This window comes from Lepidochelys kempii, chromosome 8 (assembly GCF_965140285.1).
Source record: "Lepidochelys kempii isolate rLepKem1 chromosome 8, rLepKem1.hap1, whole genome shotgun sequence".
Lineage (NCBI taxonomy): Eukaryota > Metazoa > Chordata > Testudines > Cheloniidae > Lepidochelys > Lepidochelys kempii.
The window spans coordinates 66,869,731-66,896,737 of NC_136387.1; the positions used below are offsets into that span (position 1 = coordinate 66,869,731).

Sequence of the window (27,007 nt, forward strand, 5' to 3'; positions counted from 1 at the left end):
GATTTCAGTACCGGGCAAACTGGTTGAAACTATTGTAAAGAACAAAATTGTCATACACATAGATGAACATAATTTGTTTGGGAAGAGTCAAGCATGGTTTTTGTAAAGGAAAATCATGCTTCACTGATCTACTAGAATTCTTTGAGGGGGTCAGTAAGCATGTGGATATAGTGTACTTAAGATTTTCAGAAAGTCTTTGACAAGGTCCCTCACCAAAGTCTCTTAAGCACAGTAAGCAGTCATGTGATAAGAGGGAAGGTTCTCTCATGGATTGGTAACTGGTTGGTTAAAAGATAGGAAACAAAGAGTTGGAATAAACAGTCAGTTTTCAGAATGGAGAGAGATAAATAATGGTGTCCCCCAGGGGTCTGTATTGTGCCCAGTCCTATTCAACATATTCATAAATGATCTGGAGAAAGGGATAAACAGTGAGGTGGTAAAATTTGCAGATGATACAAAACTACTCAAGATAGCTAAGGCCCAGGCCGATGGCAAAGAGCTACAAAACCCATAACAAGATTGAGATAACTGGTGTGTGAAGGCTTTAGTTTGCGTAGGTCAAACTGACCTTTTTTTGATTTTTACAGCAGGAGATATGTTAGACATACATATCTTTCTTGATGCACCTTTAGGAAAATGGTAGTTTTGAGCTGAAACTGTTGTCAGCCTCTCAGATGTATAAGTTGTTCATTATTTTTATTATTATTTCCTGCCTGTCTCTGAGTCTGAGATCAGAACTGAGCCCATAGTTAGTAGAAAGGAAACCTGGAAATTGTTCAGAAATAACTAAGTTTGGATTGTTTTGCCAAATAACATACCTGTGCATTAATTTTGGATTTAGAGTCACATTACCTCAAACTGTAATCATACAAGCTAAGCAAGGCCAAGCCTGGTCAGCACTTGGATGGGAAAACTTCAAGGAATGCCTATTAGATTCAGAAAATAATAATGGTAATTCAGCAGCAGGCACTATACTCTCTGATCTAGTGTACAACGATGGCCTCAGTATGGTGGTATTCTAAGTTCTCTCTAAGCTGTGTGGTCGCGCAGCAGCCTATTAAGCGCCGTGCAAGTGCTCAGGGCTGCGGTGGGGAGAGATGAATTCTCCCCCAGCCCTGGACCTGCTGTGGCACCCCTCCCCAGGCACTGACCCAGCCTGGCCCAGTGGCCACAGCACTGGCTCCTCTCTGGACCCTTCCCCACGCGCTTCTTAGCCAGCTGGCTGAGGCCTCCTCTCTCTGCCTCCGTAACTGGCAGGCAGCAGCCGCTGGCCAGTTGCGCACAGGGCAGAGGGTGGGGACAGAAAGGAGCCCACATCTGCAGTTGCTACTCTGGGCTGCCAGTGAGGACCGTCTGCTGCTTTGAGCTCCCCCGGGGTCCGGAGCCTGAAGGGGTGGACCATCACTGGCGGCCCGGACTGCAGACGGACTTGCTGCGGCCTGGGGAGAGGCGCCCCGGCCCCAGCCCACTCCCCCCAGACCTGACGTGGACAGGGGAGAGGCACCCGAGCCCAGCCCCCCTGGACCTGCCAAGGACGGGGAAGAGGTGTCCCAACCCAGCCCCCCCCACCCCCCCCGGACCAGACGCGGCCCGAGGAGAGGCATCTATCCAGTGGCCCCAGCCCCGGGGCTGCTGCAGCAGGGAGAGGCACCAGACCAGGAGAAATCTTGGATCTGACTTCCGGGAAGAAGGCCGGAGAGAAGCTGACAGAGGCAGCAACCACATTCTGTCCAGCCCTAATGCTTCACTGCCACAGATGGTCCAGGTGACTGCAGACCAGGATGAAATGTGAAAGGTGCTGCTGCAGCGGGAGAGAGCTGGGGGGAGTCCTCTCTCCCCACCATAGCCCCTGGGCAGCCTGAACCCTAAACCCCTCACTCCCAGCCAGAGCCCTCACCCCCTCCTGCAACCCAACCCTCTGCCCCAGCCCTGAGCCCCTTCTCACACTCCTAACCCCCCAGCGCCACCCCCGCCTCATGAATTTTGTTATGTGCACCAATATGGAGGTGATATGTCACACATCACCTCCATATTGGTGCACAAAACACAAATTTTTCTGCACCCATGTGGGAAAAAGTAGAGGGAACACTGGTGGTATTATTATTACTATTTAGGTAGCACTAAAGAGGTTTCATTTTTAGTAAAAAGAAGGGGTGCAAGGTTCCTGTGCCAGGAAACTGGAAGGTGTGCTTTTTCAGATAAGATATAAAACAGCGGTCATGACAGTTCTGGACAACTGCGCCTGTATTTCCCCTCTGTGGTCCCTTAGGGCACCAACTCTCGGCTTGTGGCTCCTGAGCCATCACCTGTCTTGGATTGAGACCTGTGTGTGTCTCCCTTCCGACCAACGTTTTTCCAGGCTGCTCAGTTCCCTGCTTACACTGTGACATTCCCAGCAAGCCAAACTGCCTAAACAGGACAGCATCTGTGCTTTGCTTTCTCTTCCAAGGCTTATGAACAATATAATTGCCAGCAGTTCTAAGTTACCACATAGCCCTTTATAAGCAAGCACATTTATTTTTAAGGTGAAAGCAGTCAAGAAGTTCGCCAATGTATATATTAGGTGTAGTATACACCATGTTAATAGGTGTTATGTGCATGATATTAATTTAATATTCATAAGTGTTGTGAAGTTAATCTAACTGAATGTATTATTCTCTTCTCACCATTCTGTTCACTCATGTCAAGTATCCCACAACACTCTGCAAAACTGAAGTCAGCTTTGGAATTAGAAAATAAGAAACTTGTGAAAGCAAAGATTCATGAATACTTTGTACCAAATATAATTAAGGAGTACTTTTATGGCTCATCAACACTTTGACTGTAGTATTCAAAATAAGAGCTCGAAATTTTAGGGAGGTACCTTCGCAGACCAGTACCTGGAATGCTTGTTTCCAAAATAAAGATAAGAAAGGTACAGAACAAGAAGTTAAGGAATTAGTGCAAACTGGTGGGTTGGATTTTAGTGACATATAAGAGTGTTGTAACTTGTAAAATCATGCTATAAATACTACTAGCTGAAACTCATTTCTTTGAAGCACACCTATGTAAGGTAAACACACGGTGAGAACTTGCTTCCCAGAGGGAGGGTATGTATGCCTCCTTTTAGTATTGTATTGCTTTGTCTTTAGGCAATAAATGTGGCTAAATTCAGTTATTTGGTTTCTTGAACATTTGTAAGAACAAGCCGTGAGTATAATCAAACAATTGACTACAGCTTTTAGACAATACCGAGAGAACATATTAAAAAATAAAAGTTCCTATATGCATGCTAAAAGCTTATCAGAGGTAACCTTCAGTTTATGGGACTCAATAGATCAAAGTCCTTCCAACCCTTCCCAGGAAGAATTGGGGCCTCCTTTGGACAGAAGGTCCTGTCTGTTTCCTGGATGAGAAAGAAGGCCCTGAGTCAGAATAGACTCAGATTCTTTATTCAAAAGTCCTTTTTGTCTGCTGGTCTCTGGAGAATCCAGTTTGAAATAGTATATGTGAGTCTGTCCAGGTGGTGGTACTTCTCTGGAGGTGTACCTGAGTACATTTGCCTAATCACCCCCTACTGTTCTTAGTTCCTGGAAGAGCTGTGGTCACCCTCTCACATGGAATTATGTAGAATCCCTGGCACACAATGATACATAAACTTCATACAGTAGGTTTTCCCAGATATATTGCCGGAGATTGCCACATCTTCCCCTTAAAGAACTGGATGACCGACATCCTACGGAAACCCATTGACTTATTTCCTGGACAGGTTTATTTCTGTGGATGGTGTTTCTGCCATTACCTTTCATAATTTCACATTTCATCCTGGTCTGCAGGCACCTGGATCATCTGTGGCAGTGATGCATTAGGGCTGGACAGAATGTGGTTGCTGCCTCTGTCAGCTTCTCTCCGGCCTTCTTCCTGGGAGTCGGATCCAAGATTTCCCCTGGTGGGCTGGATGTGTCCTGCAAACCATCATTCCCCGCCCCCCGGTCATCAGCATGCTGCAAGTTCACGAGCTGTACTGTTGTCTGATCCTTACTGCTGAGCTGCCTTTCTTTGCATAGCTCAAGCATCTTCAACTGTTCATAATTCATTCTCCCTGTCTCTCTCTTTTCTCTCTTTCTTTCCCTAAAAGACTGAGACTTTTCTCTGTGCTTTTCCCTTCCATGGTACTTGCTTTCACTGCTGTTGAGACTTATGATAATTCACCCAGTCATAGATCCCACACATGCTGAAACCCTATATGTCACAGTTCAGGGCAGTGGCACCTATATTCTCCCCTTTATGGTTCCTCGAGGGTGCCAACTCTAGGCTCCTTAGCCATCACCTCTTTTAGGTAGAGACCTGCATCCAGGGTTTTTCCAGGCTGCATAGTTTCCTGTGATATTCCCACCAACCGAGACTGGCTAAACAGTCCAACATTTGTGCTTTGCTTTCTCTGCGAAGTCTTACAATAATGTAATTGCTCAAGTTATGAGTTACCACACAGCCCTTTATAAGCAAGCACATTTATTCTGATGGTGAAAGCATTACAGAGAAAACATATAAAATAATTAAAGTTCCTATACGCATGCTAAAAGCTTATTTGATGTCACCCATTAGTCTTATGTGGCCTTAGTGATTGGGGTCTCCTTTGGTCCAATTGCTAGATCAGAAAGAAGGCCTGAGTCAGTGTAAACTCAGACTCTTTACCCAAAAGTCCTTTCTTTGTTTGTTGGTTTCTGGAGGATCCACTCTGAACTAGTATACGTGAACCTCGACAGGTGGCGGTAATTCTCTGGAGGTGTTACAACCTGAGAGAATTTGCACAATCATCCTTTCCCCTCTCCTTCCCCCCACACTGTTGTTAGTTTATGGAGGAGCTGTGGTCCCCCTATCCCATGGAATTATGCAGAATCCCTGGCCCACAATGATATTTCTTAATAGAGCAAGATGTCCCAAAGATATTGCAGGAAGTTGCCATCTGTGTCACAGTGACCACTTGCGGTCATTGAAAGATCCCATAGCAATTTCAACAAGATGAGTCTGTTGTTCTGACCAATTTTCAATATGGGAAATACACTCTGGCTCCCTAAATTCCTCATTGACTTCAATGGAAACTGAGTTACACCAATACAGAGCAGTGTGGAAATCTCATTGTGTGTATGCGCATGATATAATTATTAATATACTCTGAATATTATAGCAGAACTCACGTTCAAAAATCTTCAGGTACTGCAGTTCCTTTACAGTGTGTACAATGGCAAAAATAATGAGGTTTGATGAAAATGGTGATTGAAAAGAAAATTCACTTTCTATTGGATATGTACCTAAAATTGGCGTTTTATTAAAAGTGGGCTGACCTATGTGGTGAAATGCAGAAAATGCTATATAAATATATGGAAAGCTGTGTATTCCACATAGTTTTAGATGATCGTACCTACATGAAATTGAAATGCAGATGAGCTGATTAAGATCTGATATTCATTATACTTTAGTATTGTCTGGCAGAGTTCTGTATAATCAGACATGCACAACATGCTTCCTGAGCACTTTCACAAAGCCTTGACTGTATAATGACAGTTAAAGTGCATCTTTTCCAATAATTACATGGTCTGCATTCGGTCTGGGCTAATAAACTTCAGGACAACTTAAATTCCACATTTTAATATTAGAAATCCATTTAATTATAAGTAATCTTCAGATCTGTATGTCACCTATATTTGCATTTATATTCCTCAGTGTCTCTGCAATATAATTTTCTGTTTATTGTCTTGAGTATGCACCTAATATAACTCTACAATTTCACGTAGGCCGTGCTGGCACACAGCCAAGCCTTTAATTTATCTCACCCTTGTTTTGTAAACTAAAAGAGACTGCTGGTGTGATTAGCAAACATTCCATAAGCAGGGCTGAGGTGGTAGCTTGAACAAATGACAATACAGGTAAACAGGTAGTAATCTCCAGATGGGTTTTTCTAGAAACAAAAACTGTTAAGATATGCTGTTCCCTCATGTAATATTCCTACGAGGTATCTGCCAGCAGTGCGCTTTTTCCCCCCTGGAGGTGGAGAGGCTATCAAAGAAGGTAATTCCCAAATTCACAGTCTATTCATCACGGGGGAGTAAGTAGCCAAGTAGAATCTATTGCCCTTAGGATTTTTGCCTGTGCTGATTAATTGTTTTCCATTCTAGACTATCATATTGGTAAAATATTTACATTATGTATGATGAAAATCTGCTAGGAAATGAATCCACACAGTGTTGCTGCCTTTTGATTTTCCTTGTCTCTGAAACATTACCATGGTTTTGGTTTACTCTTACTTTTCTCTCTATCCCTTGCTGTCACACTCCGTAATTGGGCTAATAAAAGGTAGAAACAAGGATTTATTATACCTTGAGCAATACTTAAAACAAACTTTTATTTGCTGGAACAGCACTTTTTATCTGTTTGCTGCTGTATATTTTGACACTCCCTCTAAATACTAAATCTGACTTTATTAAAAGTTGAATCACTGCACTTCTTTTTTCTGTGTGTACGGGGTTGTCATTGCTTTTTTTGAGGCAGACTAATATTTCTATATAAATAAACATTTCATTTTAATGAAGCTTTAGGAGACGCATTTAAGCAGAGGCTATATCGACTTCATTACTGTCAATCCACAAAAGTTGCATGATTTAAAGAAAATATTCTGTAATACTTTTGTAAATTAGCCTTGGAATAATTCTGGCAATGACTAGAGTGAATACAGATTTAGGGTTTTTATAACCTTTTCCTCTAACAAAAGGTATCTTTTTATTCAGAGTGGTTTGATAGAGAAGAAAACATGTTAGTTAGTCAGACTTCATTGGGAACTAAATTCTGACGTTGAATTTGTATTTCATCCATATAGCAGACCGTAAAATGATCAAGGAGATAATTTTTAAAAATTGTCTTAAGAAATTGCAATACAAATTCCTGAAATTGTTTATGCAGGAATTTTTATTTATTTTTTTTTATCTTCCAGTGTTAAAGCAACAAGAAAACATTTAGAATGTCCTTTGGTGGAATCTTATTATACTTGTTATATATGTAAACTGATATTCTTTGATGCCAGCACGTTGCCCATACAGAGAAATCTCTGCACAATTAAATGAAAGGAGAAAAGAAAAAAAAAGAAAGATTAAATAAAAAGTAGTAATTTTCTTATCTGATTACAATTAAATACATTAATAAATTGTCTGGTAACACAAATTGTCAATAATACAAAAAATCTACATTGTACATTATTTCAAGAAAAATAACTTCATTTGAATACAAAAGGATAAATACACTTTTTGTCCTATAGCCACTCTTGTACAGTAGATGAACACAGCATCTTACTGATGCGGTGCTGCTAAAATATACAAGGATATGACTGTCTTTGAGTTTTATTGAGGGGGGCTGTTACACATGTGCATCACTAACATCAGACAAAGAAACCTTTCAACCAACAAGGGTTACAGAGCAATGTTCACTAAAGCACAGGTTGGAAGGGATTTAGGGACTGAAGCAGGCCAATATGGCAGCTTTAACAGATTTCCTTATACCCACAATGCACTGACAGCAAAGAATGCCTATTTGGTTGGTCCACACACTGGGCAGAGGTACAGTAGTGCACCATATCAAAGTGGCAAATGTTTTTTATTTTCCATTTTGGGGACTTGTCAAAGCCTTTTCAACCCTTTGTACTCTTCGCAGCTGGCGTTGTTTGTAGTAATAGACTTGGCAGCTGCCAACTTGTCTTGAGTCAGAAATTAACAGTCTTTTGACTCAGAGTGCAGTCCACAATTGATTAATATGGCTTAGTTCAGTTGGGCCTTCTTAGTTTATATGTGGTTTTATTCTTTTTCTTTTTTAAATTTTAGTAGCAAATGCTTGGGTTTTGTTTTGCTTTTTGTGGCACATTCCTTCTGAAGCAGTCTGAACGCGATGCCATCAACCAGACGGAGCCTAGAATATGAAAAGCCCAGTTACTCCTAGTAGAGCAGTCAGCGGTAATAGAGGGCCATGTGATACTGCCACATTGCCGGAGTTTTGGCTGCAGCCTCCTGGATCCCTTTCACACTTCAACTTCTCACACAAAATGCCAGTGTAGGCTGGAGGGCACTGGCATCGCATGTTTTTGAGGCATGTTCCTCCATTCTGGCATTGCAGTAGTTCTTTGTCACATACATTTGCTGCAGGACAAGGGGAAAAATAGAAGAGCAGAATAAGCTTAAGTTCATTTGTTACAGAAAGCTTTGAACTTAATTTTTTTTCTCGGCTTAGAGATGTAAATAGATGTGATTCCAGTTTCCAAACAAATGCAGTTTACTATTTTTTCTCATTTAGCTATTTTCCCATAATTTTTTTGCTGTAATCTGAGAGAATATTATCTTCCATTTCAGACAACTGAATACGAAGTTACTTACTACCAGCTGTTTGTTAGTGCCTTTATTATTATTTATTGAACTGGAATGCTTTGTGAAGTGCCATATTTGAAAGGCCAATGTGTATGCTAACATCCCAGAGCTCTTGAAAAACATTAATTAAAAATGCAACACGATGAGGTGAAATGAATAGAACTGTATGAGAAACAGAACTGCCCATAATACTGAGTGACTTTTATGTATTAATGTTCTGGAAGCTCAACAAAAAGCAGTAGGGGATATGGCATGGGAAAGTCAGCATGCTCTATGGGTGTTAAATGATGTTAGTTTAAATTCACACACCATGTCAATGTGAGAAGAGAGAGAAAGAGCACCATTTTCATTACAGACCTACATATTTCTTCTTAATTGTGTATGGTGCTTAGGTACCAGGGTGATAGACACTTTAGAAATACCTAAGATATCTACTGAAGATAGCGAGGAACGGTCACTAGGCTTTTTCTTTCCATTAATTAAACAAAACTGGATTGAAACATTCCCCTATAAGGGTGTGTACAGGCATACCGTGCTATTGTCTCACTGTAAATTCTAGATTATATTATAGAGTAGAATATGCTATAGATTATATTCCCATTTTAATAGAATAGTTTTCAGATTCAAAAGCCAGAAGGGACCATTGTGATCACTAAGTCTGACCTCCTATATAATACAGACCATAGAGCTTCCTCCAAATAATTCCTAGAGCAGATATTGGTTTATTTTAGTTTTACATTAAAGAGGACAAAGGGACTGATCCTGCACTTCTAATTTGGGCAGAATTCCCATGCAATCATTAGGAATTTGCCCTGAGTAAAGGAAAGCATGATTGGATCTAGGGTAAGGCCTCCAGGATTTGGAACAATGTTATATATTGCTTAAGCATGTAATATCCAGGGAACACACTAAAGGAGGCAAGGTAGAAAAACAAATTATTCTCAGTCTTTCCGCTGTGAGATATGCTAATTGTTCTTTACATTCATAGATTTATAAATGGTTCACTTTTTTAAATGTAAAAATACCATGATAGCTGAAATCCAAACAGGTGGCCCAGATTCTCAAATGTTATTTGGTAAAGCTCTCTGTCATAGGTTTACCAAGGCTATGTGGTGATTTACATCAACTTTACACAGGTCTGGCCCAAAGTGTTTCTAAAAATGATTTTGATTTGTCAAAAAACAAGTTATTTTTTATCTACTCCCCTCTTAACACATCCCCTTGAACCAAAACAACAACAAAAAAGTCCAACCATCCCAAACACCAAGAGTTGTTTTCACCCTTAAATGTCCTTTCTCACATATAATCACTTTCTAATTCGGTGCATACAAAGGAGTCAAATGCTGATGTTGGTGCGCTTCCTATCCAGCATGTAATAATATGAAAATAACCAAAAGGCAACATCTACCCAAGTGTTTCTCACTTGACACCTTTCTCAATTATTCTTTCTTTTCAACCAATTGATATAACATTGCAAAGCATCTACAATTTCTGTTCAGTAAGTGTCTCAACTGATTATTAAAGTTCAACTAATGCAGAATATTCAAGATATCATGAAGAGGAAGACTGTATGTCTGCATTTCAGTATTCTTTAGTATAGTACATTGGGCTATTTTTACATGATGAATATAAACTAACAGGAATAATAAACAACAAAATAAATACTGCATACAATGGTACCAAATCCAGAATGGTAAACTAAATTTTTCAACATTCAAAATAAAATTGAATATTTGGTTATGTCTGTTATAATGAAAACCAAAAATGTTTATATATAATCATACAATTTATGTAGTGTTAACAATTATAGCAATAGCAAAGATCAAATAAAAAGTACTGTCTTATTTAAAGATAAAGCTGCTGGCCTTTGCTTATTCTAATGTAACAAGCCTCTAACATTTCCTTTGATTTGGGCAACAGTGATGGGGAAATATCTATTCCATCAATATTAATCATTGTTGGCCTTAGAATAATTGAGTAGAAATCAATAGTTAATTAAATACCCTTTTTACATAGAAGATGAGATCTTTTTTTCTTAATGTTTGGTTTTGAATCCAAATTAGGTATATACCAACACTTTTGCCTTTTCCAAGTAGCCAATTAAACAAGTTTATTTGCCTACATTTTCTATTAAAAAAGTTTTTTTTTGACAGACACTCTGATTTTTAAGATAGTCTCTGATCTTTTGCCCCTAGTTTTCTGGGTATGAATTATTGTGGTAGCATTCCACAGTACATTCACTGCTAACTCTATCTGATCTACAGACACAATGAAGCACTTAGAAATCTAACTGCTTTAAAATATCCCCACAATAATTTGCACTTACAAAATTGCGGATGCAACATCACATAGGATGCTTTTCACAATTAGGCCCAATATCTCTCATTATATCTAATGTTGCCTTAAGTCATCAAACAAAGTGCTGCATAAAAAGTTTCAATGTCAATGCTTTTTTGTGTACTCACAAAGACCACATAAAAAGGCTAATGAAGGTAGACAAAGGCATAGTCTAATGACCTGAGCAAAGTACTAGGAGTTAGTAATTCTGAGTTTCTAATTCTTGTAATGTCCGTGACTTCTCTTATGAACTTGGCAAGTTATTTCATTTTTCTTAATTTTCTCATCTGTAATACATAGATAATAATTAGGGTTGCTTTGGAGGATGGGGGCAAACAGTTGTGAAAGTTTTCATGCTGGTTTCTGTTAATTTTATATTTGTTTTAATTTTCCAGTCACCTCTAATACCGTAACCTACATCACAGCGGTGTTGGAAGGAAAGATGCATTGTTTGCAAATGGCTTTGAAAATGACAAGCCGCATCTACATTCCAATGACTGTTATATATGTTGCTACTATTTTATTGACTTAGGACCTGCATTAACTTCTGATAATGTTTCCAGCACATAAGTTGCACAAAGCTATGGATCTGTACTTGAATTGTGACCAAAGTTGCTCATTTAACTAAGCCTAGTCAGCATGATGCAAAAACCAAGAGAAGGGCAGATACATTAGTTATAGTTAGGAAAAAAATTAAGAGATTTTCCAGTCTACTATGTTTTAAATGTTAAATGCAGTATTTTGCCAGGAGAGTCTACCCTGACACTTGTATTATTATGTACTTGCTCTCTATCAAACAAACCCAATGATAAACAATAATAAAAATTTAACATCCCCCTCCCAACATTGTGAAATGAACAAGGCTCTATTTGTTCTTGTTTCTATTAAAGAAATGTCAAGGTGGAAACAATTGTATGTATTAGGCTAGGAATAAGATCCACAAAGTACCCATCCAGCTACTTTAAATTGGTGGTGGTTATTTTCAGAGTTTGTGGTACCATCTTTTGCTTCTATTTATTGACATCATTCAGATAAGCCACGCCTTAGTAAGAGGTCTGCAGTCACTCCTGTGGTGAGAAAAGGACTATATGGAATGTCTTGAATATAACTATGTATGGCTTTCAGAGTCCAGAGTCAAAGCTTTGCCTGAGCAATGGATTTTCCTTTTTATTTTTTCTTCCAAGTATCAAAACAAAGGTACCTCAGTAATAACCTGGCAGATATCTGCTGGGCTGCCGATTCTGTCAAACTGTGGTGGATTTTTTGCTAGTGCTCCCACATAGGACGAAGATGATCCCACCAAGCTTATATGCTTACCCAGAACTGTAAATCAGGGAACAAATTCACTGCTGGAGTAATCAGACACAACTCCATTGCCCTTAAAAGATTAGTTATTTGCTTTTAGTGTTGGAGGCATGGTGCAGTGTGTAAAAAAACATTAAAATGAGTCATTTTAGACAGCTTCGATACAGTAGAACCTCAGAGTTACGGACACCTGGGGAAATGGAGGTTGTTCGTAACTCTGAACATGCTTTATGGGACTGGGCGGACTACTCAGAGCAGGGCTCGCAGCTCTGCATTGGCTGCCTGGCGAGTGGAGGTGGGGACAGGCAGCTCGTTCTAGCCCCCTGGCTGCAAGGGTGGTGAGTGAGGCACCCTGGGGGCACTGCAGTGTCAGTGGCTGCGTGGTGCAGGCTGTGGCCCTTTAAAACTGAGCTGCTTCTCCAGAGCGCAGTGTGCAGGCAGGAGCACAGGCTCCAGCAGCTTGGGCTTCAGCAGCTTAAACTCCAGGCCAGGTTTCAGCAGCAGCTCAGGAAATTTATTTCCCAGCTTGTCCCCCTCGCAGCCGGGGGAGGGAGAGGGGAAAACGGCATTCACTACCTCCTACCTCACGAACGCTCATGCTCAAATAAATTGGTTAGTCTCTAAGATGCCACAAGTCCTCCTTTTCTTTTTGCGAATACAGACTAACACGGCTGTTACTCTGATACCTCCTACCTGTGACTGCCCCCTGCTGTGGCGAGTAGAGGTGGGTGTGGGAACAGACAGTCCAGTTGTGCCTATCTTTAAGATGCAGTACAGGCACAGTACAGTACAGTGTTCGGGTTTTTTTTGTCTCCGCTGCTGTCTGGTCACTTTCTTCCAGTTCCCCATTGTGTCCAGTTGACAGTCAGTCTGTATCTCTGGTGTTCATATCTCTGAGGTTCTACTGTATACACTAAGCATTCACAGATGACTTTTCAAAATGTGATTTATACTTGACATCTAAAGCTCAAAACGTGATGATCCTGAAATATCTCAATATAACTTCTAAAACTTGCAAATGTTGTTTGGTTTCTAAAGAACACAGTGAGCCAAGAGATTTTCATGTGGAACTCATGATTAATCACATTCAGAAAACAACCTCCAAAAGGCAAAAAGGTTTCTTTTTTCTCTGTCTCCCTACATCTCCCTCCTCCCTCCCCCCCAAAAAGCAAGCTTGTTTCCCAACACAGAGCAAATGCTCTCAAGATGTAAGAGAAGAAAAGGGACTTTTTTCTCTGCAGGACTATTTATGGGATCATATACTGCTAGTATATCCATCTTAAGGCACAAGTGTCTAGTCTAATATGTAACAAGGAATGAGATGGCCTGAGCAGCATGGATTCTACGGGGAGGGGTATTGGTTATGTGGTGTGCTTTTGCTCATCTTACATGGGATTTTTTGCCCAGTGAATCCACACAATACAGAAGTCCACTTGTCAAATCCCTATCCCATCCTGAATTGGGGAGGAAGGGAAGTTTTGTGGTTAAAACCCTGGGATGACCCTTTGGAGATATGGGTATAATTTCTGACTCAACTTCAGATGCCCTGTATGATCTTGGACAAGTCACTCAATATTTATGCATATTAGTTCCTCATCTATACAATGGGGATAATACTCTTTTTTTTTTTTTTCTTTTTTTTGGTCTGCTTTGTCTATTTACATGGTAAATTCTTCAGGTCAGGGATTCTTACCTTATGTGTATATATAGCACCTAGCAAAATGAGGCACCAATCTCAATTGGTGCCTGTAACCCCTACTGTAATACAAATAAATAATAACCCTTCACATCCACGCTGTGAAGATCTATGCAGGAGATCTCTGCAGCATTCAGGGGTATTGATTACTCCCTCTCAGCAGGGTCTCCATGGTTTCTGCCTTCTGAGGAAATGACCTGCATATTTAAAGCTGCTTTTGGTGACTCAGAAATTAGTATTTTGCTGTGGTGTTGTAGCCATGTTGGTCCCAAGATATTAGAGAGACACAGTGGGTGAGATCTGAAGAAAAGCTCTGTGGAGCTCAAAAAGCTTTTCTCTTTCACCAACAGCAATTGGCCCAATACATTCACCCATCTGGTCTCAGCAATTAGTATGTAGACTACAGTCTTCTGATTATGCTATTCTCAGATCACTGCACTAGATGGATGAAGGCCACCTGCAAAATTGGACAAAGTTTTCAAGATTTGCCTACCTAGGGAAAAGACACTGCAGTTAACTCAGTGAATTATTCTCTTAGTTAAAACTAGGCAACTTTTCCAAAGTGATTATTAATAAAATACTGAAAACTTTTGTAGGTTATGACCTCCATAAATACTGAAAAGATGCTTTGCTGTAAGTCACAAAATATTCACAAGAAATCATTTGTTTTGTAATTCCGGTGTAATTAAAATTGCATTTTTTTTTTTAAAGCCAGCCCTGTTCTTCCAACCAGGTCAGGCAGTTCAAATGGCAGATGGTACAATAATGTTTCATACAGTTTAGTTGGACACCTAATCAAACATATTGATTTTGCATTATTGTTAATTATCAGGAGAGGATAATTGATAAGTTTTATTGAATTCATACTGTATTCTTAAATATTCACGTATGAATAATGCATGGAGGAATTTCTCAGTTTGTTTAAAGCTTAACTTTCAGGCATTTGCAATTTAAAAAAAAACAAATAGATTTGATCAGGACTGCTGTTAGTTATGAAGCAACTATATAGATGATGTGACTACAACTTAGAGGAAAATTATATACAAAATTATTGTTTCTTTCAAATGGGGACCGCAGGATCCAATTATGAGCTCTTTGTACCCTTACATTCTGTTTGAAGGTCAGTTCAGGGAAGTAAATGGGTTCCCCTCCTTTTTCTGGGACACTTTCTTCTACTTTTGCTATATACAGCTTACTTAAAATAGCATCGTAATGCCAAAAAGGATAGGCAGGTGGGTCAGAAACGTAGATATGAGAGAGAACTGTCAGTTTTTCAAAAGGAAAATGAAGGTGATAACAAGGTTTGAGTCCGGAAAAGGGGGAGTTGCCTCTCCTCATCCAAAATTAGGACAATCTTCACATTTTTTGTGTGTGTGCACTAGAAACATTAAAAGGACCATTAAATGACAAAGTAAAAAGGTTATGGAAAGCAAACTTTTGATAACATAGAGCTAGTTATATGTCTCATTTTTTTCTTTTTCTCTTCCCTTTGTTCCTTCTATATCCTGATTCATCTTTAGGGCTCTACAGTTTTTCCTTATTTTTTTAGATTTTTTCATCCTTTTGAAATTTTTCAGTTCACATTTTCTCTTCAGCCCCCTCTCTTCCTTACAAGATATTTTTCTTTTTTGAGCTGTCTCTTGCGTATTTGTATTTTTTTCAGTATCTTCTCTCACTCTGTCCCCTCTCTATTACAGCATTCCTTCCACAATCCCTTCCTACTTCTACCTCCCTAAATTATTTCTCCACTTTTCCATGCTCCCCTGACAGTTTTCTTGGGAGCTGGAGTACAGGTATTGTTAATCCTTTAAATCAGCATTTCCCAAACTTGGGATGCCGCTTGTTCAGGGAAAGCCCCTGGTGGGCTGGGCCAGTTTGTTTACCTGCCGCGTCCGGAGGTTCGGCTGATCGCAACTCCCACTGGCTGCGGTTCTCTGTGCCCGGCGAATGAGGGCTGCGGGAAGCGGCGGCTGATACGTCCCTCGGCCCACGCCGCTTCCCACAGCCCCCATTGGCCTGGAGCGGCAAACCGTGGCCAGTAGGAGCCGTGATCAGCTGAACTTGCAGATGCAGCAGGTAAACAAACCGGCCCGGCCCACCAGGGGCTTTCCCTGAACAAGCGGCGTCCCAAGTTTGGGAAACACTGCTCTAAATGCATGTGATGAGTGAGTTGTAGAGGTTAAAAGCATGGCAGAGTAAATATATGAGTATCACCTTTCAAGAGTGGATGGATTGACAGCCCTGACTACACTGTAGGACATATCTTAGTCAGTTTTAATGGTTTTTACTTCAATAGGCTATGGATCAGGCCCTATGTATGGTGAGTTAGCTACACCATTCCCCAACAGTCCAAGAGTGAAATCCTGGATCCACTGGAAGGTTGCAACTGACTTCAGTTGGCCTAGGATTTCATGCCTGGTGCATACTTTGACAGCATGCATGTCCACTGGGCTGGGAAATATGAGTCCCACTTGCAAGGTTGTTCACATTTGTTCCATGTTCATTGGTTGAGAATGATATTTAACATCATCCCTGCAGAAATTTAAATAGTTTAGTTTAAGATATGTTTTCAGTATGCTGATACATCCAGACTGATTGTTCCGTTAAACCATACCAAGTAGAAGAGGAACAGGTACAGTGGAACCCAGATTTAAGTAAAGGTGTTCACAGACAGCTTCAGAATGTGTGTGTGTGTGTGTTTGTCCACATATAGAAAGAGCGATTGGCTCTTGTGTGGAACTGCAAATAGCACATTTACATGCAGTGAAAAAATTAGGGACATTTATTTCCCTTTGGCATAACAAGGTCACTGTATCAAAGCTCAATATAAGAGGTTTAACTTTACTGCCAAATGCAGATCAGTGAGAAACTAGAGTTACTGTAAAGACTCTGTTACAAGCATTCTTCTATAAAAATGTGTTCACTTAAGTCAATAAATTGGTGGTTTGGGAACATGGAGAAAGGAGAAATCAACCAAAAAGAAACTCTGTGTCTCTATATTATAAACTCTCTCTCTCTCTCTCTCTCTCTCTCTCATCTTCCAAGTGAGCCTCTGCAGGCATGGGGCAGAAGCAGAATTTTGAATGATACTAGTTTAAGAGGGCCATGAGAAATACCTATACAGATTTAGCTAAAAGGTTTTAATTTTTTCCCAGCAAATCACATATTAAGACCTACATTTAAAAACTTACCAAATTATTGTATATAACTTAGTATGATTACCTTGGTATCTGTAATATTTCCTAGGTGTTCTGTATAACAAGTATAGACCCAGTCCTACAATGTGTTGTGTGTAGTTTGACCCCTCTGCCTATGCAGAGTGCCATTGATTTAAACAAGACTCTGCCTGAATGGAGTCAATTGCAGGATTCAGGCCATAGGAAAGTACAGGGAATCCTTTGAAAACCCGGGCCATCATAACTAGGATAAACTTGCCTAGTTTTTGAGAGTGACCATTGTTGTGTTTATCACTTCCGAAGTTACCATGATAGTCCTTAGTCACGACTCCGCTTAATGTTGCTTTAGCTACAGCTAATTTGATAAACTTGGAATTTTGAGGGTTTAATATCTGACCTATCTAAAATTATTTAAGGCAGAAAACCGATTTAGGGTTCTTGACTTTAAGGATTTTTACAAAATAGGAAAAAACCAAAGATGTAACTTGGATCTAGTTTTGGATTAAGTGTTTTTTTATGTTTTAATTTTTCTGATGCCATATATATATATATATTGAGCATAGTAATTCTAAATGTTGATTAGGCTTTCTTAGGGGGTTTAAGCAGAGATAAAATACGAAAAATAGCTACTGTTCTTGCACAACAGTAACTATTCATAATTATATATATTTTTAGTGACGCTAATTCACCGTTTGCTGCAGTGGCCATAATATCACTAAAACTCCCTTATGACCACGTCAAATCAAGTCAAGGTAGGTGATTTGATAACATGAAAACAAAACCATTTCTGTGCAAATCCACCGAGGCAACATTCCAAAGTCAAGACAGAAATAATCAGTGTTCATAAGTGGAAGCCTATGGAGACAATCTTACAACATCAAGATAATGGCCATAAGATGACGAACTGTAGAAGATGGTCTCTGGTGCAAATATGAAACAATATCCTGACTAATTACATTGCATTAGAAACAAATCTAAGAAAATGAATACTAAGCAGATGAGAGTGGCATGTGAAAACTGATAGCACCTGTCTTAGATATTCCTGCTGGACGCTCCATTGAGTTGAAGCTGTCTTATTTACCGATTTAAGAACATTGCCAGGGTACATGAAAGTGTGGCCTGCAGCGTAGGCTGTTTTTATTGTTTGTTTATTGCTGTTCTATTGTAGCGCCACTGATCTCTGGAAATAGGTTTATAGATTATTCCCTAGCACAACTTTCGATGTCACTGGACCCTATTCACTCCCTAGTCACACCGTCTTTGACCAGGCTTCAGGCAAGCTCTTGGCTGCAAGTTAGACAGAAGAAGGGAGGCAGCATTACAGAGAGGAGGGGACTGGAGCCAGCCAGCACAGTTTCAAAAACAGGCACGTACAGCTAGCATTCATAGCTTCTTAGCCTAGCCAGTGGAGCACCTGTACACCCACAGCTACTTTTCAAAGTTACCCTTTCTCCCGTGGTCCCAGGATGATGGTGCACTGGGTGATTACCTACCTGCCCCTCAGCACAGGTGTAAATTGCACTCCCTGGCATCCATGTGGGTAAATTTGACACATTATGTCCCATTCCTGTAAGAACAAAATCCTCTGGAGAGAAAAGGTGGATTTTTTTTCTAATTGTGGTGTAGGGTCAGCAAAGATGATGGCTTATTCTTTTCCATGAGTACTGTCTGTGTCTCCATTCTCTCTAAAACCCCTGGTTGGACAATTAGAAAAGATCCATACAATCTATCAAAACTACAGTGCAAGGATTTTCTGGACTTCCTCTTCACTGAGTGGAACAGTTAACTGAAATTCTGGAATCTACAGTTCCACATGATAGAGATGTTGTAACAGGCCTGGTAGGAAATAACAAGAGATTGCTTTCCAAAATGGATGACATTGAAAATAAATCCAAGATTACTCATCTAAGAATTACTGTTGTTCAGGGGAGGACAGAGCCCTCCTATCTCTTTTGGTTTAAGGAAATGGGTAACGGAGCTGTATGATTCTCTGAGTTGGCTCTGATCAAGTATTTTCAGCTAGAAGGTTCCCAAAGGGAGGAAAAACCCTCAGCTGCATCCATGCTATTTATTGTTTTGATTATATGTGGATCCCTGTCATTTTGTAATAAAGTTCTTAAAGCTGCTATAATAACCTGTGTACTGCTCTTTCAGAGCTCTAAAACAGACACATTTACGTGCCTCATTGAAAGGAAAAAATATTTTGCTTTGGTCAATACGTTATTTTGAAAAATAAGAATCAAAGCCATAGTTGTATCCGTCTGGATTTATGTGGAGGTCGATGACCATTCCTACAGCTGTAAGTCTGTGGAAGAGGTAGATAGCTTTGCTTCAACAAAAATCCAATTATGCATTTGGATTCACCATTCAATGAGTCCAATATGAGTGCAACACAGGTGGAAGAACCACAAACAGCCAATGTGGCCCATAGTGTAATTTAAAGCATCTTCAGGACTGCTCTAAACAATGCCGCAGCTCAAACGGGACAAATGGATAACCAGGACATACCAGAGTGCAGTATTGTGGTCATGTCCCTTCTTTCTCCTATCTCACCCATGACGATGAAGACTGGGAAAGGAGTGGGTGTGCCAGCTTTAAGCCACTCAGAGATTCCCTCTAAACTGGGAATCCCATATGGCTGTTTATCTGGAGCACAAAGAGGCTGTAGCAGGGCTTAGGTATAAGTCTGTGAAGTCTGAGTGACACCAGCTATTGTTTTGACCCTATCATGAAAACAAAGTTGTTTCAATCTTTGTTTTGCCCCAGGCATGCAATTAATATATTTTGAATGTGCAAAGCTTGTTAATTTTTGTTAGATGTTATATCTTCTATGTACTTTTTATTCTCTTTGGTCTGTCACAAGTCTCCAGTCTCCAAACAGTCTCTGGAAAATAAGTTTAGTTTGTATTACAAACTCTTCAGATTCTGTTTCTTCATTATTAGTTGCTAACACTTCCAAAAATATTACTTTACTGGGTTTAGGTCATTGATAGACACATGGAAGGGCTCATCTGGGCTCTGATTTAGCAAAGTACTGAAGCCCGTGCCTAACTTCAAGCACATGAATAGTTCCTCTGGGAATCAGTGGGGCTCCTTATATGCTTAAAGTTAGGTATGTGCTTAAATACCTTACTGAAATGGTCACGCTTGTACTGCTCCTGGTTACTGATGATACATATATGTATGAAGAATAGTATTTCTTAGCTTTAATAGCCATGGCTTACAGTGTCTTTCTGTACCACCTTTTGTAAGAAGGAATCTCTTATTTCCCCGAAGATTACAAGGTGTAAATAGTTTATATCAGTTTATAAATGTTTAATATCACCTTTCTGTTTTTTTGAGTGGAATTTTCAAAAGCACCAAGTGACTTAGGGCATAAGTCTTACTGAAAGTCAGTGAAACTTGTGCTTATGAGTCAATTAAGTGCTCTTGAAAATCCCACCCTTAAATAATATCTAAATACAGCAGTGCTTAATTTGTGCAAGGGCTGAGCCCCAGCACCTCTAGGTTTGGCAGTTTATAGCCCTGGCACCTCTGGGCTTGTCACATAAGTTATGAACATAAAGAAGTTGCTTAAGCCCCGGCACCACTTTATTACAAATAAAGCATGGGAATACAGTTAAAAGATATTCAGCTCCTAGAAACACTGTAATGTTGCTAGGCCAGGATTCTGTGGTGTTTTCCTCTTTTTAGCGGCAACTTAGCAATTACAGTTGTATGTGGTAGCAGTGTCATTATTTCCATCTTCTTGGAGGAGAAAGATTTGTATTATGTAGGAAGCATGAAAGTCAGAGGGTAAGAAGAGCCTCCCCTAAAGCAGATTTCAGAGTAACAGCCGTGTTAGTCTGTATTCGCAAAAAGAAAAGGAGTACTTGTGGCACCTTAGAGACTAACCAATTTATTAGAGCATAAGCTTTCGTGAGCTACAGCTCACTTCATCAGATGCATATCGTGGAAACTGCAGCAGACTTTATATATACACAGAGAATATGAACCAATACCTCCTCCCACCCCACTGTCCTGCTGGTAATAGCTTATCTAAAGTGATCATCAGGTGGGCCATTTCCAGCACAAATCCAGGTTTTCTCACCCTCCACCCCCCCACACAAATTCACTCTCCTGCTGGTGATAGCCCATCCAAAGTGACAACTCTTTACACAGTGTGCATGACAATCAAGTTGGGCTATTTCCTGCACAAATCCAGGTTTTCTCACATCCCCCCCACCCCCATACACACACAAACTCACTCTCCTGCTGGTAATAGCTCATCCAAACTGACCACTCTTCACGTTTAAATCCAAGTTAAACCAGAACATCTGGGGGGGGGGGTAGGAAAAAACAATTTTCCACGATATGCATCTGATGAAGTGAGCTGTGGCTCACGAAAGCTTATGCTCTAATAAATTGGTTAGTCTCTAAGGTGCCACAAGTACTCCCTAAAGCAGAGTTTCTCAACCCGTGGTTGGGACTCAAAATTGAGTCAGCAAAATGTTTCAAAGGGTTGCGTGGCAAGTCCTGTTGCACACGGCTGCCTGGGCTCACCTCCTTGGTCCAGGGGTCCCAGCACCACTGAGATTAGGTCCAGCCATGATGATGATGGGAGTTCATTAGGCCAAATCTGAGTGAGTGGCATTGCAACCCCATGAGCCAGATCATGACTCCACTCACACAAATTTGGTCCAGTCACGGGGTGGGACAAATCTGAGTGGTGCTATAGTCCTGGAGGTTGCAACACCCAGAGCTGAGAGCCAAGCCCAGCCAGCCCCACAGCTCAGGAGCTGCCACGGTGGAGTAAGTGCTGGGCAGGACTCAACCAAAACCACCCAATGGCCTCCATCCTCAGACTATTTACTGGGTCATGACAGGCCATACCCATTTACAAATGGGTCCTGAGCCCAAAAAGGTTGAGAATCACTGCCCTAAAGGATCTGTTGTTTCCTTCCTTGACAAAGAATGAAACAATTAACTCTGCAGTTTTTTAGTTTTGCTGCCATTGGTAAAATCTGAAGGAACTATCAGCCGTGGCAGCTAGTATGTAGGGCAACTGAACACAGACATAGAAGATGAAACAAACACCAAAAGGCCTAGCTGCACAGGTGCAGTACACTCGTGTGGATATGGGCCGAGCACTAGCAGCATGGCTGGGTCGCATTCTCAGTTTCTTACATACAGCTATATCTTTGACAGGTGAGGATGGAGGAGGGCATGAGACAGGAGACTGACTGAAGAGTAGGGAAAGGTGAGACTCTCTTCCACTGCCACGAGCACTCTTAAAACAGACATAGTTGTGGTTTGGGCAAAGGAGTAAAAAGACTGAAAGGTTGAATTGACTTTAAGACTATAGTCTCAAGAGCTGGGTTCTTCACCTTGCTTTGCTACTGACATTGGGAAAGTCATTTAACTTTTCTCTCTATACCTCACCTTCCTCACTGCGTTTGTGTCAGTGCCAGGATTAGAACGTTCCTCAGAATCTCCTTGATGTCGTTCCTGAGCTTAGCCTGCTAGACTACCCATGCCATTGAACTGCTTTGTGGCTGGAGGCATAGGTGCTGACTTCCTCTCTACCCGGGGGAGTGCTCGACCCTCCCCCTCTGCCCCAGGACTGCTACCACTCCACCCCTTCCTCCAAGCCCCCACCCTGCCCTGCCTCTTCCTGCCCCTGCTCTGCCCCACTCCCCGCTCCCACTTCAACCCTTCCCCCAAGGCCACACCCACACCTTGCCTCTTCCTGTACCTGCCCTACCTCTTCCCACCCCCTCCCCCAAGCACGTCCTATCCCTGCTTCTCCCCCTCCCTGCCAGCGGCTCCTGCATGCTGTGCAGGAGGCACTGGGAGGGAAGGGGAGGAGTTGACCAGCAGGGCCGCCAGTGAGCGGGAGGATCTGGGGGATAGGGGAGAGCTCTTCTCTTTGTATGCCTAAGGACGGCCCTGGTCCAGAATGCATTTGCCAATAAAAAGTTACGAAATGTCAGTTTGAAGGTAGAATCTGGGCCCTGCTTTTGCATGCCTTGGCATTCTTCTAGTTTACTTTAAAACATTCATGGGCCTCAACCTACAGTGCTTTGTAGATAAAACTTCAACTAAGGGCATGTCTAAATTGCCATTTATGTCGGCAAAACTAATGTTGCTCACAGGGGTGAAAAAAGCACCCCCCCGAGCAACATACGTTCCACCAGCGTGAGTGGTGGTGTACTCGGTGCTATGTTGGCGGGAGAGCTTCTCCCGCTGACGCAATTACTACTGCTCGTTAGGAGTGATTTAATTATGTGGACGGGAGAGCTCTCTCCGATCAGCATAGAGTGGCTACCTGGGAGATCTTATAGCGGTGCAGTTGCATCGGTACAGCTGTGCTACTATAAGGTCTCTAGTATAGACTAGAGATAACTTCAATGAGATTTGTGCAGAGAGAAGTGTAGGATCAGGCCCACCTCTTAATGCTATTTAACAGCAGTGGGCTTTTTCTGCCCCCTTCTGGTTTGAGACACATGTATTCAGGTAATGTTAAGCATGCTTATTATGTATTTAATAAACATGAAGAATGTCTATCAAACTGATACACATTTTAAACCTGTATTGTTGCCTGAGAGGCTAGAATAGTTCTGGTTTAACTATGTATGCATTTTTTGTTAAGAAAAAGACACATTTTAATAAGTGCTTAGAATGCCTCCAAAGGAAAAAGTCAGGTCTGTTACGTAAATTTTTGTTGAGGACACATGCTGTGCATAGCAAAAATGCTTATGAAATTTCTTTGAAAATAATGATTGCACATTTCACTAGCCAGTTTTTAAAGCCAAAATCCCTTGGATTTACATTTTTTTTCTGGGATTTTTCATGCCCATCTAAAATTTTAATCATTGGCATTCTTTAGTTATACGTGAGCAAAAAATCATCTGTTGTTGGCAAACTTTCACTTTTTAATGTTTCTTTAGCTTAAAAGCAACTGAACTAATTGTTTTGAAAATTAGTAGCAAAAAAATTCTGAGCTGGAAATAAGTCTTTATGGTCAAATTATAAATCACATATAATAAGGGTGTATAATGGAAACATCCATAGATCTTTAGCTACAGGCTCATGAACAGCTAAGCTGTTATAATGGGAAAGGGCCGTATAACCTAATGAAAGGAAACAGGTTTTCAATTATTTTAAACATTTATCACTATATTTTACAGGGGTGAATCATAATCTGCTACATTATAATGACCAGATACATGGCTAATGACATGTTTCTGTTGATTGCCTGTCTGTGTCAGAAGTGTGAAGATAATGTTCTGGTACAGAAGACCAAAATCCCATTGCCAGATCATTAATAGTTACATGTTTTACATTAGTAATTACATTGTATTTGTTCCCTGTAAAACAGGAATATGCTGAAATGGAAGGAAGAGCAATCTCTTGGTTAGAGCAAAGATACCAGGACTCAGACATTCTATTCCTGGTTCTATCATTGATTCATGGTGTGATCTTGGATAAGACTCTTCTCAGTGCTTCCGTTTAACCACTGGTAGAACAGGGATGATAATACTTCTCCAGCAGGTCTGAAAATCCTTTTCAAAGGTGAATAGGAATTATTATCCTCACTTAACCAGTGGGGAAGCTGAGACAGAGGAAAGTTACATTACTTTCCTAACGTCAGTAGGAAAACAAGGTAAAGAACCCAGTCTTGAGACTTGCAGTCTGTTGTCTTCTTCACTGGATCACACTGCCTAACAGACAGGTGTGTTGGAAGGCTTAATTAATCTTTGCAAAGTAATTTTGAGATTCTCAGATGACAAATGCCACATAAGTGTAAAGTACAATGTGAAAAGAGGAGTATCCAAATCTTGCCCATTTAAAGCATTTGCAAATGGTTACAGGTTTTTGCAACTACAGGATCTAGCATGCAATGTTTTTGCTTGACATGGGCAATCAGAGCTTCAGCCTCTCCATATTTAACATAACAAGGACACTATACAACTTCCACTGTCTGTTTTTGACCTTGGGCTGCATTTTAGCCTTCTCTGTGTTAAAATATTACCTAACCTTTCTTTTTGTAATATTACAGTGAAACAGAGCATTAAGAATGAGAATTAATTATACTGTAGTCTCTCCCTCAAAATAAAGGAAACCACTTTCTTTGCTAAATCTATTGGGCAAGCTCATGAGCTGGTACATGAGTGATGTACACTGATCTAAATTAGTTGAGGATCTAGCCCATTAAATTTACCTATAAACAGATTTTTAAGGAAAAGGAAAGTTGAAGGGTGGTTTTTAGTTTAATTGTACCACTTCTGCTGTGAACAGCTTCTTCTGGATGCTGACACAATATACTGTAAATAGAGTCTAATTTGGGTGGATGTATTATTCCATACTGTCTTTTACCAGAATAGTGACAGGATATCTTAACCATCTGTAGTTTAACATTCAATGAAAAAAATGAGAAATAATGAAGTAATGCATCAAATAATTAAAGCTATTAGCCACTTTGGGATAACTTTTTATCAGCAGCATTTGTTGTTACATGCAAGATTGCTCTAGGGAGCTTTCTGTGCTTAGCCTCACTAGGAGAAGTCACTAGAGGCAAAAGATATGTTGGATGCATTCCAACATGATCCTCTGTGGTCATACTAACCTCTCTTTTCCAGTATGGTGTGAAGATGTCCCAAATGAGATCATGATAGTCAATGTCTTAGCCCAATATTTTCTACTTTCTCATAATCTGAGTATTATTCAGCATAAATATGTAAAAGAAGTCTATATCAAAGTACAGACCTTGTATAACAACTTTATTAACTTATATCTAGTCTACTTTATCCCTTTCTTCAAAAATACTATTTATTTGTATTTTCAAAGCAATTTACAGATGGGATCACAGTTAAATTTATAAGGTTGCTGCATACATACAAATAGGTAGATATATAAGCGAAGTGTATTTTGATACAATATCATTATGTAGGATGCTATACACAAGCTGCTAATACAGCAGAAGGGCTATGTTGACCTGGTTCTTGTCAGTTTCACTAGTGCTCTTAGTTTACAGATTTGCTGACAGAACACTGACAGGTCAGTTTTTGCTGTGCTGCAATTTGGGAAAGCTTTGAGGAGCTCCATTTAAAATGTTACCAATTATTGGTGCTTTTGATAGATTTCAAAGCCAGAAAAGACTACTGTGATCTGCCCTCTTGTAAAAGAACAGACCACAGAACTTCCCCAAAATAATTCCTAGAGCATATCTTTTAGAAAATCATCTAGTCTTGATTTTAAAATGGTCAGTTATGGAAAATCCACCATGACCCTTGGTAAATTGTTCCAATGGTTAATTATCCTCACTGTTAGAAATGTACATTTTATTTTCATTATTTTTTTCCTAGCCTGGCAGTTCCTAATTTTAGACGATTGTCATTGGGTGTCAAAGAGTTGGAGAACAGTGAGACAATTATATCATCCCCATTAATCTAGTTAACAGACAAAAATAAGAATATTTTCAACTGCTATTCGATATATGTTGAAGGAAAAAAGATGAATGATTTAATGTTTAAAACACTGCACCAATACCCTAGATGTTATGATGAAAATGACGAATTGTTGTATTGGAAATGTCTCCCACTCCCACCTTCTAAATGTGTGATATTGAGGATTTTTTCTTATACCTCCAACTAAAGAGCTTTAAATGAGAACTAAAATACTCATAATATTTTCTCCCTAAACTACTTGTAATACCATAGATACAACATTAATGCCTTGTCTTCTTTCCATATTGTGGCAAAGTATTAGGTTAATAGCTTCCTCACATTTCAGGAGGGATACACGTAGTAACACTACAAACTCCTATGTCTACTTTATCTTAACTTAGGTAAGGAAGATTCACATCTGAGCATTGCTACAAGAATGTTGTACTTGTCCCAAAAATACTCTCTCTGAAAAATAAATAAATAAAAATAAATGGCCACATCTTTGTAGCTTCCTCTCTCTCACATACAATAGTTGGAAATAAAATTGTTAATATTTGGATCATGCTTCCTCCTCAGCCAGCCAGCCAGCGACGTTCCTTTTCCACTCGTACAGCCAGCCTCCCTGTTTACCCTCTCTCAAGGAAGTAGCACCACCACCTGCTCCAGTGTGTGACCTCCCTC

At 40.2% G+C, this 27,007-nt stretch overlaps 1 protein-coding gene across 2 annotated transcripts in view; it reads right to left on the reverse strand.

The window, feature by feature from the left end:
- Positions 1–6,968: 6,968 nt before the first annotated feature.
- The window catches only part of NTNG1 (netrin G1), a 199,058-nt gene continuing 179,019 nt past the window's right edge, over positions 6,969–27,007 (reverse strand). For both annotated transcript variants that reach the window (XM_073356855.1, XM_073356854.1), the window contains one exon: positions 6,969–8,159. In XM_073356855.1, the coding sequence (XP_073212956.1) occupies positions 7,933–8,159 (227 nt within the window). In that variant the 3' untranslated portion in view covers positions 6,969–7,932. The remainder of the gene's footprint in view (positions 8,160–27,007) is intronic.